General features: G+C 56.3%; 1 protein-coding gene across 2 annotated transcripts in view; it reads left to right on the top strand.

Annotated features, from left to right (window-relative positions):
• Positions 1 to 9,264, top strand: part of ACLY (ATP citrate lyase) — a 31,393-nt gene extending 22,129 nt beyond the window's left edge. For both annotated transcript variants that reach the window (XM_029075130.2, XM_029075129.2), the window contains 15 exons: positions 1,140 to 1,281; positions 1,379 to 1,547; positions 1,739 to 1,843; positions 2,150 to 2,346; positions 3,117 to 3,198; positions 3,550 to 3,660; positions 4,458 to 4,585; positions 4,926 to 5,019; positions 5,592 to 5,746; positions 6,339 to 6,489; positions 6,869 to 7,012; positions 7,329 to 7,442; positions 7,538 to 7,620; positions 7,781 to 7,857; positions 8,195 to 9,264. In XM_029075130.2, coding sequence (XP_028930963.1) covers positions 1,140 to 1,281; positions 1,379 to 1,547; positions 1,739 to 1,843; positions 2,150 to 2,346; positions 3,117 to 3,198; positions 3,550 to 3,660; positions 4,458 to 4,585; positions 4,926 to 5,019; positions 5,592 to 5,746; positions 6,339 to 6,489; positions 6,869 to 7,012; positions 7,329 to 7,442; positions 7,538 to 7,620; positions 7,781 to 7,857; positions 8,195 to 8,289 — 1,847 coding nt within the window. In that variant the 3' untranslated portion in view covers positions 8,290 to 9,264. The remainder of the gene's footprint in view (positions 1 to 1,139; positions 1,282 to 1,378; positions 1,548 to 1,738; positions 1,844 to 2,149; positions 2,347 to 3,116; positions 3,199 to 3,549; positions 3,661 to 4,457; positions 4,586 to 4,925; positions 5,020 to 5,591; positions 5,747 to 6,338; positions 6,490 to 6,868; positions 7,013 to 7,328; positions 7,443 to 7,537; positions 7,621 to 7,780; positions 7,858 to 8,194) is intronic.
• The last annotated feature ends 3,939 nt before the right edge of the window (positions 9,265 to 13,203 follow it).

The raw sequence follows: 13,203 nt of genomic DNA, 5'->3' as shown, positions 1-13,203 counted from the left end.
CCGTTCTAACTTGGCAGCCGCTTCCTGGGACTCACGTTTGGATCTGGTTTTTGGCAGGGCTTTGGGGTGGATGATCTCGTGTGTGCCAGGGAGACAGTTTAGGAAAAGGGAGGGACCAGGGTGCTGAACAGAGCCAGGAATCGGGGCATCCATCCCCCAAGCCCAGACACGGACTCACCCTCCCGGAGGGAATTAAGTGGGTCTGGAAAGGTTGTTGCAGTGGGGAGGTGGCGATCTGGCCCCAGGACCCCTCTGTGCACCCTTTGATGTCTGGGTCAGCAAGACTGAGGAGCGAGCAGCACACTGGAGAAATACCCTGGGAACCCCTAACTAGCCTCTGCCTCTAGGGAAGGGCTGACTGGAAAGGAGGGGTTCAGAGTGGGAAAAGAAGTGAGGGACCAGTGAGCAGGGGCCTCTGGGTGGGAAGGAGGATTTGGGGAATCTCTGGGAAATAAATTCTCAGAACAGAGGACAGGACTCATCCTTTCAGGGTCTCTTCAGTACATGGTGGAGGGGCCTGCTGGGGAGGGGACAGTGGCCCTGGCCAAGAGCACCATGGAACTGTTGGTCCTCCGTTGTCTTCTGCTGGGGGCTGCTTGCTGTGATGCCTGGAGCCGCCTTGTCTTCCACTGGGCGGGAGTCAGTGGGTCTGGGGCCTTCTCCGGACCCCAGAGTTGGGCAGTGGGATCACCCCGTGACCAGAGGCTGCAGTGGGTTCTGGAGCTGCCTGAGTTGGGGGATTGCACTCTGCACCTGGGGTCTCCAGACTTGGGGCCCCAGGAGTTTCCAGTTGACCTTCCACCATCTCTGCCCAGTGGCCACCTGGCCAACCTCTCCTGGCCCGCCCCGCTCATAATGGGCCTAGGATGTCGTCTGGCTAGGGATGGCCCTTCCTGGGCCCGGAACTGTGCTTCCAGCTCCCAGTTCCTCCTGATCCTCCCCCCTGTAAGCCATTGGCTTACAGTCCCCAACCCGAGTGTGGGGCAGTGGCATTTCACCAGTTTCGGGGGGGGGGGGGGCCCACCGACTGCCACCACGTGGCCCACGGAGCGGAACCCCCAAGCTGGGGGGCTTTCGCTGGCGGGGATGCTGTGTGCCGGCGTGGGTTGGACCGTCCCCTCCCCTCTGCCCACCCCCAGGCAAGTCCGCGACGTTGTTCAGCCGCCACACCAAGGCCATCGTGTGGGGCATGCAGACACGCGCCGTGCAGGGCATGTTCGACTTCGACTACATCTGCTCCCGGGACGGGCCCTCGGTGGCCGCCATGGTCTACCCCTTCACGTGAGCCCAGGCAGCCGGGCGTGGGGGGCAGTGGCCATGGGCTGGGGATTGCGGATGGGGGCATGAATGATGACCACGTCCTCCCACCTTCCTGCAGCGGGGACCACAAGCAGAAGTTCTACTGGGGACACAAAGAGATCCTGGTTCCTGTTTTCAAAAACATGGCGGATGCCATGAAGAAGCACCCAGAGGTGGATGTCCTCATCAACTTTGCCTCCCTGCGCTCGGCTTATGACAGCACCCTGGAAACCATGAACTACGCGCAGGTTGGGGAAGGGGCCTGGTGGAGGTGGGGCGGGGCTGGGAAGGGGGAGGGAGGTCCAGGCAAAGTAGTCCGCAGCCTGGCCTGAGCTCTGGATTAGCTGGCTTCAGCCATTGGGGGGCTCTGGGTAGTGCCGAGGGGGTCATAACTGTCGGTCCCTGTGTGTCCCTGTCCGTTGCCCGCATCTGGGCCCAGATCCGCACCATTGCCATTATCGCCGAGGGCATCCCTGAGGCCTTGACCCGGAAGTTGATCAAGAAGGCAGACCAAAAGGGAGTCACCATCATCGGCCCTGCTACTGTAAGTGGTTCTCTGCTCCATCACCCGCCACCATCACTTGTTTCTACCAACCCTATCCCTCCATATTCCCCATCCCTCCAGTTGCCCCTCTGCCCCTTCTAAAGTATCCCTACCGCTCCCACTCCTGAGTGGCTCTCACATGGGGAATTGCAGGGCTTGTGCATACCCTGCCTGCTTCTCCTGAGCACTGGCCTGTTCCACTAGCCAGAATCTCCCTGTTCAGACAGTCCAGAGTTTCTCTGGGCAGGGGGAAGGGGGGCAGGGGTAGAGCGGGGTAGGACTCACCCTCATTGCCCCTGCCTGCAGGTGGGTGGCATCAAGCCTGGCTGTTTCAAGATTGGGAACACGGGCGGCATGCTGGACAACATCCTGGCCTCCAAGCTGTACCGCCCTGGGAGCGTGGCCTATGTCTCCCGCTCAGGGGGCATGTCCAACGAACTCAACAACATCATCTCCAGGACCACCGATGGCGTCTATGAGGGTGTGGCTATCGGTGGGGACAGGTGTGTGTGTGTTGGGGGGGAATGGGAGAGGGTCTTGGATGTGGTTGTTGGTGGGAACAGGTGTGTTTTGGGGAAAAGGATAAGGGATGGGGAAGTTAACAACGACCCTGGGCATCTTGAGGTCTGCCTTCTCTTCCCCATCGTCCACACCCCGGTTTCTGTGTCCTCTCTTTGTAAGACTGAGTGTGGTCCCTGTCCCTCTCATCCCCCATCTCTGGTAGTGCATAGAGCAAGGGCCTGGGAGTCAGAAGGCCATGGGTTCTAATCCCAATTCCGCCACTTCTCTGCTGTGTGACCTTGGGCAAGTTACTTCACTTCTCTGGGCCTCAAGTACCTCATCTTTAAAATGAGGTTTGAGACTATGAGCCCTGCGTGGGACAGAGATTGTGCCCAACCTGATTTACTTGGATCCATCCCAGCGCTTAGAACAGTGCCTGGCACATAGTAAGCGCTCAACAAATACCGTAACTGTTACTGAACCCTGGGGAACCGTGCGGCAGACGTCAAAGTCTCTGACTCCACCCTCAAAGAGATTTCAGTCTAATAAGAGAGAGACACAGGATAGTATTTCTAGTGGGGGAGGAAGGGAAAGGGAGGATGGACAGATGAATCACTGCCTGCTCAAACAGTAAGGACAATAGTGGAGACTATTCACTAGGGCTTCAGGTGGGTGAGCGAGCACAGGTGCCCTGGGATTGATGGGGATCATGGTTGCCCTCCCCTCTCGGCCCGTTGACCCCCATCACTGTCTTTCCCCTCCTGACCGGCAGGTACCCGGGGTCAACATTCATGGATCACGTTCTGCGCTACCAGGACACCCCGGGGGTGAAGATGATCGTGGTGTTGGGGGAGGTGAGTTGTGCCCTGCTGACTAGGGCTCTGAGTAGCTGAGCAGAGAGCAGACCCTTGGGGCCTGGATTCAGGCCCCACCTTATCCTCCAGACTTTCCCTCATCCTTCTCTCTCCCCATAACCCCTACCCTCCATGTCCTTGCTGGCGGACTCCTCGCTGGGGCCTTGCTAGACCCTTCTCTGGGATTGAGGGAGCTTTTTCCATCTTGAATCCACTGTTCCCTTGCTCATAGCCTGCTTTCTCTGGGGCCCTGCCTGCTTTCTGTGGGTTCCAATCCCACGTGGGTGACCACACAGCCTACGTTGAGAGGGTCGGGAGCCGGGGCCCAACTGCTTTCCTCTCCCTTGCCAGATTGGCGGCACTGAAGAATACCGCATCTGCCGGGGCATCCGGGAGGGCCGGCTGACCAAGCCCATCGTCTGCTGGTGCATCGGGACCTGTGCCACCATGTTCTCCTCTGAGGTGGGTGGCTGTGGTGGGGAACGATGGGCTGGGGCACCGGGCCCCTTGGAGGAGCAGCAAGTTGCCAAGAAGGGCATAGGAGAAGTCAGGGAAGGTGGCGGAGGACCGGGACAGGGGAAGCGGAACACCAGGAGCCCCACATCATGCCATATTCCACAAGCAGTTAAAGTCTGAGGGGTCTTGAATCAATCAGGAGTAAACAGTTCCATTGTTCCCTTCGGTGCTTGCTCTGACGTCTGCCCCCTCTGGGAGCTGCACTCTCTTTTTTCCTTGTGGCCCCAGTGAGAAGGGCACAACTGGCGTCTGACATAAATGGCTCTCTCTGGTCACCCCCAAAATTGGTCCCACAAGTCCTGGAGCAGACAGTGTGGACACGTTATGGAGAGGAGTTGGGGTGCCTAGCAGAGAGGACACCTCGACCACCTCTTTGTGGGCAGGGTTGTAGTTCTGGCTTTTTAGGGGAGATACCCCTCCCCTCCACCCTGCTTGGGAGTGATACCTAGCCAATGTCAGACTGCCCTTGGCCTTCCTCCTACTGTGGTGGGTGCTGTTTGTGAGTTACTATTTGCCGGTCTCCTCTGTTACAGTGTGTGAGCTCCTGGAGGGCCGGAATTTGGGGGAGGGTCTTGCTTTTGTTCTTCTTTTCCCCAATGCTTAATTCAGTGCCTTAGAGCTCAGCCAATACCATTTGTGAGGGCTAGGGAGGGGCCTGAGGGGAAAGAGAAGTCAGGACCCCAGTGGCCTCCGAATCAGGTGGCCAGGGCCTCGGTTAATGGATCGACTGTTCGTGATTCCAGGTGCAGTTCGGCCACGCGGGCGCCTGTGCCAACCAAGCGTCAGAGACCGCAGTAGCCAAGAACCAGGCACTGAAGGAGGCCGGTGCTTACGTGCCCCGGAGCTTCGATGAGCTGGGAGATGTGATTCAGTAAGCCCACTCTTGCTTCTGCCATCAGTGTCCCCTACCCCAGAGCCAGCACTCCCCTTTGCCCCTCGAACCCAAGCCAAGGCCTGGGGTCTGCCTCCTCTCCTCTCCTCAGTCAGCCCAGAATTGGCGTAGGCCCTGACTGCCTGGACCAACCCAGTCAAGTTGAAGTTCACCCCACCTGGGCCCTGACACCAGGGGTGCACCAATATCTAGTTAGGGAAGAAGGGAGGTGGAGTGCAATTTCTCGAGCCAGAGGAATGGAAGATAGGAGTGACCCCAGAAGGCTGCTGGTCTGAGTGCGTCAGGTAAAGCCCTTTAATGTTCTCTCCCACTCCCCCAGGTCTGTGTACGAAGATCTCGTGGCCAAGGGAGTGATTGTCCCCGCTCAAGAGGTGCCCCCACCGACAGTCCCTATGGATTACTCTTGGGCCAGGGTAAGCGACGGCCTGGGGCGGTGTGGGTGGGCGGGGGTGAGGGTGCAGGGTACTGGCCCAGCCTTAAGGCTCCGACTCCCCAGGTTCCAGGGAGGATTTTGGCCCTGGGCTAATGGTGTAGCTTGGAGGTCAGCAGGCAACTGCCCTCAGCGTCCCCTCGCCCCCCAGGAGCAGCTCTAACCTTTGACCCGGGGCACAGCAAGCTAAGCCAAGCGGGAGGCTTGCCGCCTTTGCAGTTCTGGGCCTCTGCCTTGGGGAGTTGGGGGTAATGGCAGGAGCCCGGGGGAGCGGGTCTGTACCTCATCCATTATTCATAGAAATAAAATCCCGCCGTCTCTCCAGAGGTCACTGAGCCCTGGGAGAGGGTCATAGGGAGAAGTCACAGTCCCTGCCCTTTGTCTGATGGGAGAGTTGAGTGCCCCCACACCTGTCACAGGCAAACCCTGTACCCCGGAGCACAAGCACAGATAGCAGAGAGAGACATACACACATACAGGGTTTGGGAGAGGCGAGTAGGGGTCCCAGGTGTGCGCAGGGACAGCTGTGGAGCTTCTGTTCTGTTTATATCCCAGGAACTGGGCCTGATCCGCAAACCCGCCTCCTTCATGACCAGCATCTGTGACGAGCGGGGCCAGGAGCTGATCTATGCTGGGATGCCCATCACCGAGGTGTTCAAGGAGGAGATGGGCATTGGCGGGGTGCTAGGCCTGCTCTGGTTCCAGAGACGGTGAGAGCCTTGGGACTGCATCCTGTGGTCAGCTCAGGCCTGCAATGGGGAGCTGGGAGCCTCAAGAGGGCCAGCTCAGCGTCCGGTGGGGGCTTGCGTTGCGGTGGGCAGGTGTAGGCACAGAACTGGGGAACGGTGAGAAGAAGAGCTTCCCGGCAGGGTGGACGTGAGGTGCAGAAATGGGAGTCCTGTTCCTTGGAGTCTTTGCAAGTCATATCCCCCCACTTCTTTGGAACAGAGGTGGGGTGGCAGCAAGCTTTGGAGGGGCTAGCTGCCCCCTGACTCCTGTGGTGGTAGGAGTAAGGGGAAAGAGCTTGGGAAGCCCTCAACAGCCTGCAAACTCCCACCTCCCCACAAAGGGAGAAGCTCATTTATCTGCCTAGTTCTCTGCTCCTTTTCCCGCTCTTCTCCCTCTCCCCTGCCCCCGACATACCTTCTACCCCCAAACCCTCTATCACACCTCTTTCCTCTTCTCTGATTGGTCCCCTTGGCCATGGCCTGGGACTGGCTGACGTGGAGTCTCCCTTGGGCCCGTGGCTGTGGTCTCTCTCTCATCGCCACCTCTCTTCCCTCCCCTCCCCCCGGCCTTCAGGCTGCCCAAGTACTCCTGCCAGTTCATCGAGATGTGCTTGATGGTGACGGCGGACCACGGGCCGGCCGTCTCCGGAGCCCACAATACAATCATCTGCGCCCGGGCTGGCAAGGACCTGGTCTCCAGCCTCACGTCCGGCCTGCTCACCATCGTGAGTCCTCGCCCCAGGCCGCCCCCGCATTCTCTACCTCCCTGCTGCCCACCACTGACCGGTGTGCAGTGTCCACTACCGGGCTCCGGCCCACGTCTCCACGAGGAGTCAGGGGCTGAGGCAGTGGAGACCACCTGTGAACCCAGCCTGCTGGGACCAGCGTTCTGAGCCTCTGACTATAACTGTGGGTCCCGGGTGCCTGGATTCCTCGCTTTTCCTTGCCTGGGCCTCCCTCGGGGTAGGGCAGATTAGTTCTCCATGGATCTTATCTGTGAGACCCCAGGTGGAAGGGCCAGTGGTGGGGGGTGGGGCACCCATCTCTCCTGGGCATCTGGTCGGAGGGTCTGGGCCCCGGGTGACGTGGAGGTCTATGATGCAGGGAGATCGGTTTGGCGGAGCCTTGGATGCCGCAGCCAAGATGTTCAGCAAGGCCTTCGACAGCGGCATCATCCCCATGGAGTTTGTGAACAAGATGAAGAAAGAGGGGAAACTGATCATGGGCATCGGACACAGGGTTAAATCGGTAAGGGCCGGGGGTAAGCGCGGCTGGAGGTGGCTGGCTCTGCCCTTGCCGACTCCCACCTGTGCCTGGGTCCAACCTGCTTAATGTTGAACTGTAGCTTTCTGTCAATCCCTGCCCCCGATTGCAGTAATAACTGTGGTATTTAGGACCTATGTGCCAAGCACTGTGTTCAGCGCTGGGGTAGGTACGGGATAAACGAGTCCCTGGCACCCTGTGGCAGCGTGAACTCCTCGGAGTGGGGGGGCCAAGGGATGGTGTGGAGGGGATCTGGCCTCAGCCGGGCAGAGGCCTCCGGACCACTGGGATTGGCTTCCAGATCAACAACCCGGACATGCGAGTGCAGATCCTGAAAGATTATGTCAAACAACACTTCCCCGCCACCCCGCTGCTGGACTACGCCCTGGAGGTCGAGAAGATCACCACCTCGAAGGTGAGGGCCCTGCGGGCGCTCCTCAGGGAAGGGGAGCAGGGCTGCGGGTACCGCGGATTGAGCTCGGCCTCCAACACGCCGTCTCTCCTCCGCAGAAGCCGAACCTCATCCTGAACGTGGACGGGTTCATCGGGGTCGCGTTCGTCGACATGCTGCGGAATTGCGGCTCGTTCACCCGGTGAGCCCCTCAGGTCCTCCCCGGCGGGCGGCGCTGAGGCCCGGGGCCGAGCTGGATCCGCTGGCACTAGGGGCTGGGGTTCTGTGCGTTCCCAGGATCGGCCCGGCCAAGCGCAGCTAGACCCCGATGTTGGTAAAGCTGGAAATTGCCTCTGTTTCAGGGAGGAAGCCGACGAATACATCGACATCGGAGCTCTCAACGGCATCTTCGTCTTGGGACGGAGCATGGGATTCATTGGTGAGTCCGGTTTTTGGAGGATCGAACCCTGGGTGTCTCCCCAAGGCCGCCATCTTCATTCGGCTCCACTCCCCCTCTCCCCGTCCCCCCACATCGCTGCTTCTGGGCCCGGCGGGAGTCCCAGAGAGCGTCTTGTGGTTCGGCGACTCGGCCTTGCAGCTGAGGCCTACGGCTTACAGCTCATCCAAGTCCATCTGCCTGGGTCAACCGAGAGACCCTTTGGCTTGGCGTGGAAGTTTCTCCCTCCCTTCCCCCACTCCTAAACAGAACCCTCCCCTTCCTCAGTCCCTCCCTCCCTTCCCCCCTTCCTAAAGAGCCCCTTCCTTTCCTTGTGCAGGGCACTACCTCGACCAGAAGAGGCTCAAGCAAGGCCTCTACCGCCATCCGTGGGACGACATTTCGTATGTCCTCCCGGAGCACATGAGCATGTAACGGAGGCGGGTACCATGTCCCCGCTACGGGCACAGGAGAGCTCCAGCCTTCTCCTCCCGTTCCCTCCCCCCACACCCTCCCCCACCTCCGGGCCTGCGGGTGACCAGCGATGGCGGCGACTCCTGGGGGGACCGGAGTCCACCCGAGCCGAAAGCCCAGAGCCCGGCGCCTCTCAGCTCCTGCTGCCGCCAGCCCCTACCAGGCGCTTCGTAGGTTTTATCGGCAGAGTGACGGAGACGGGAGCCACGTCCTCCGGAGGTTCCCCCTGCCGCCAGCCGTATTTATTACCTGGGCAGTCGGACACTGCCTGGGCCCATTTCCTCTTAATGTACATGTAGGGTGTGTTTTTTGCTGTTTTTTTGTTTTTTGTTTTTTTAAACAACCTGGTTTTATTCTGCTTTTTTCCTCCGGGGGTGCGGAGACCAGCTGGATCTCCACATTGTAAGGGCAAGGGGTCGTCTTCCCTGAAAAGGCCCACAGCATTCCCCTCCTAAAGGCCTCTCCTCCTGTAACATGAAGAGCGTCGTTGTACTAAGCGATCTGATTTTTGGGGATCTTTTTGTATGTTGCGTTGACTTTTGTTTGTGTGGGCGTGCGTGTCACCGTGCCTGTATGTCCGTCCTGGGGCCGGCGGCGGCATGGGGCTGGGACCACTGGGCCGTTTAGCAAGGCCACACACAAGCTGCACAGTCGTGAATTGAAATGTAAAACTGTAACATACACTCGTGTCAAACTGTGAAATGGTCTGTAATGTTTCCTCCATATTTACACAGCTTGGCCAGTGTCCTGCCAATGAGTTCCTATTAGTGCCGCATCTCCCCGCCCCCCACCACCTCTCTCTCATCCTCCAGTTGGGGGCAGCTCCCGAACTCGTCCCCTGGGGGGCTGGCTCTGTAGCCTCAAGGGTATCTTCAGTCTTACATGTTCTCTGTAGACCCCTTCGCTCAGTTCAAATAAACAGTCGCTGACGATGAAGCCTTGGCGTCCCCAGGTGCTTGCGATTTGGGTGACTGGGCCGCCCTCAGTGGGGGATGGACACCCCGTGGGAGAGGGGGTGGGAATGTCCAGAAGCCGGGGGTGGGGGGGGCTGCGGTTAGGGAGCAAGGCCTCTGACCAGAGGGCCACCCATGGCATCCAGGAAGTGAACGGGCCTGGAGGGATTCCTGAAAGATGGCTGGTTCACGATGGGGTGACGGGAGACCGTAACCACCTGCTGGCACTCTGTGGCCACTCTGCTGTGGCCATCACTGGCCCTAGGGAAAAGACGATGTGCCGTTTGCAATGCATTCTCCCCACTGGCTTTCCCCCTTACCCACTCAACTCGTGGCAGTCTGATCCCCTGTAGGAACACAACTATGGGGACCAGAGAGGTCAAGTGGAACTGTGCAACACACTGGAGGTGTCTAGACCGTCTGCACAGGTTCTCTCTCGGTCCTCATGTCTCTGCACGATTACTTCATCAGTGTAAAGTTCAAAGAGCTTGATCATTTAGTGCTATTCACTCAATTGTATTTATTGACTACTGTGGGCAAAGCACTGTACTGAGTGTTTGGAAGAGGACAAAGAGGCACTTTCCCTGCCCACAATGATCTCACAGTCTAGCGGTGGAGACAGATATTAATATAAATAAATTACATGTAAATAATAAATTATTACTGAGCACTTACGATGTGTAGGGTACTATGCTAAACTCTTATTCTAAGAGTTGGTAGACGGGCTTCTTGCCAGCAGGAACTTACAGTCTAGAGCAGGGACAGGTATTAAAATAGAAGGGGATGGGGAAATGAAATTAAGGGCTGAGTCAGGGAAGAGCTTTTAGAGGAGATAAGATTTTAGGAGAGTTTTGAAGTGGGGGGGGGGACTGGTGGCTTGTTGACGTCAAATTGCTAAAAATATATTTGTAGTGCAGTGCTCATAAAACTTACCTGCTTTCCTGGCTGCTGACTGGCTTTGGCCTCACCAAGAGTTGGAAGACCAGAGGGAGTTTTGCAGGGTGGGGTCCCATTCCCCTCCAGTACCTCTCCTGCTGGAGTTTTCCCTGCCAGCACAGGACACCAAACCCAGAAGTGGTCCCTTTCATTCATTCAGTCGTATTTATTGAGTGCTTACTGTGTGCAGAGCACTGTACTAAGCACTTGGGAGAGTACAGTGTAACAGACACATCCCTGCCCACAACAAGTTTGCACTCTAGATGGGGAGACAGACATTAAATAAACTACAGATATGTGGAGCTGGGAGGAGGGATAAATAAAGGGAGCAAGTCAGGGCGACTCAGGAGGGAGTTAAAGAAAAGGAAAGGAGGGCTTAGGGAAGCCCTCTTGGAGGAGATTTGCCTTCAATAAGGCTTAGAAGGGGGGAAGAGCAATTGTCTTGGATATGAGGGTGGAGGATGGTGTTCCGGGCTAGAGGCAGGACGTGGGCGAGGTGTCAGTGGTGAGAGAGATGAAATCCAAGTACGGTAACAATAATAATAATAATAATGTTGGTATTTGTTAAGCGCTTACTATGTGCAGAGCACTGTTCTAAGCGCTGGGGTAGATACAGGGTAATCAGGTTGTCCCACGTGAGGCTCACATCCCCATTTTACAGATGAGGTAACTGAGGCACAGAGAATAATAATAATGTTGGTATTTGTTAAGCGCTTACTATGTGCAGAGCACTGTTCTAAGCACTGGGGTAGACACGGGGAATCAGGTTGTCCCACGTGGGGCTCACAGTCAATCCCCATTTTACAGTTGAGGTAACTCAGGCACAGAGAAGTTAAGTGACTTGCCCACAGTCACACAGCTGACAAATGGCAGAGCCAGGATTCAAACCCATGACCTCTGACTCCCAAGCCCGTGCTCTTTCCACTGAGCCACGCTGCTTCTTCAATACCATTCCCGCTGGCTCTCTCAGGCCCAGCTGTGGCCATGTGTTTTTCCTCTCGGGGTCAGGCCTGGAGTCCACTGATCATCAGAACTGGGTCCAACCACTTCCACCCCAGGCTGAGTGGAAGCACCCAGGTCCAGCTGCGTTTCTGCTCGGCCAGGTCTGTGCCCACCACATCAACCAAGCTGCTGGGTACAAATCAATGTAGCCTGTTCTCCACCCCCTTGCCCGAGAAAGATGCCGCCTTTGCCAGGTCCAAGTGGAGATCTGCCGGTGGTCGGAGCACCAGTCCTGAGCTTGAAGACTTTCTGCTTCTGCAGAACCCAGGCAGGGGTTGTAGAGGGGGCTCCTAGAGCAGGAGGGATGAGCTCTGTCTTCCCTCCTGGACCCTTCCTCCAGCCAGGCTTTGGAGAAAATTCAAATTAGACTGCTTCTTCCTATCTTGGGGACCTGCCCCCCCCCCGCCCCACACAGCCCCAGGGGTCACAGGGGAGATCCAGAATAATAATAATAATAGTACTTGTTAAGCGCTTCCTATGTGCCAAACACCATTCTAAGCACTGGGGAAGATACAGGTTCATCAGGTTGGACACAGTCCCTATGCTCACACTCTTATCCCCACTTTACAGATGAGGTAACACATCGAAGTGTGTTACAGCACAGCGAAGTGAAGTGACTTCACACAGAAGATACGTGGTGGAGGTGGGATTAGAATCCATGTCCTGATTCCCAGGCCACTAAAGCCATGCTCCGTCTCAATCAACTTCTCCCCAGGAAAACAGAAGGCCGAGAGGGGGCCCTTCCCCTTCTCCAACTTCACAGATCCGGGGCGCAGCGGATGGAGGGTGGGAGGGTGGAGAAAATGGCCCTGAGTGGGTTGAGAGGAGAGGAAGGTGTGAAAAGGAAGGGCTAGAGTTAGTAAGAAGTGCACATCTTCCTTCCTGCCTGGAACTCCCACCCTCTTCAAATCTGCAAGACCACCACTACTCTTCCCAACTCCATGATCCTATTAAAATCTTAAAATCTCCTCCTAGAAGCCTTCCCTGACAACCCCTAATGATAATAATTAATAATTATGATACTTGTTAAGCCCTTACTTTGTGCCCACGCTGTTTTAAGCACTGGGGTGGATAGGAGTCAATTCTCATATCCCTACCCTACCTATGCACTTGGCTCCACACCCCCTAAACTCTGTGATGCTTACCCCACTCCCACAACATTTTTGTACATAATCGGGTACTTTGCTGCTTCCCCTGTCTGTAATTTATTTTAACGTCTGTCTCCCCCACTAGACTGTAAACTCCTTGAGGGCGAGGATCCTGTCTATCAACTCTGTTGTACTGCACTTTAATAATAATAATAATAATAACAATAATTGTGGTATTTAATAATGGGCTTGGGTTTCAGAGGTCATGGGTTCTAATCCCGGCTCTGCCGCTTGCCAGCTGTGTGACTTTGGGCAAGTCACTTCACTTCTCTGGGCCTCAGTGACCTCATCTGTAAAATGGGGATTAAAACTGTGAGCCCCACATGGGACAACCTGATCACCCCAGTGCTTAGTACAGTGCTTGGCACATAGTAAACGCTTAGCAAATACCATCATTGTTATTATTATCACCTTCCCAAGCGCTTCATTAGTAAAGCGCTCTAGGTACAGTGGGCGCTCCATAAATGCCACCATCTGACAGACTGTGAGCCCGTCACTGGGCAGCGATTGCCTCTATCTGTTGCCTAATTGTCCATTCCAAGCGTTTAGTACAGTGCTCTGCACGTACTAAGCGCTCAATAAATGCTTGTCAGCTGTGTGACTGTGGGCAAGTCACTTCACTTCTCTGTGCCTCAGTGACCTCATCTGTAAAGTGGGAATTAACTGTGAGCCTCAAGTGGGACAACCCGATTACTCTGTATCTACCCCAGTGCTTAATAATAATAATAATTATGGTATTTGTTAAGCGCTTAGTATGTGCAGAGCACTGTTCTAAGTGCTGGCATAGATACAGGGTAGTCAGATTGTCCCACGTGGGGCTCACATTTTTTTTTAAT

Source organism: Ornithorhynchus anatinus, chromosome 11 (genome assembly GCF_004115215.2).
Source record: "Ornithorhynchus anatinus isolate Pmale09 chromosome 11, mOrnAna1.pri.v4, whole genome shotgun sequence".
In the NCBI taxonomy this organism is placed as follows: Eukaryota; Metazoa; Chordata; class Mammalia; order Monotremata; family Ornithorhynchidae; genus Ornithorhynchus; species Ornithorhynchus anatinus.
Note: the sequence above shows the minus strand (reverse complement) of the source record. Positions and strands in the feature narration are given on the sequence as shown.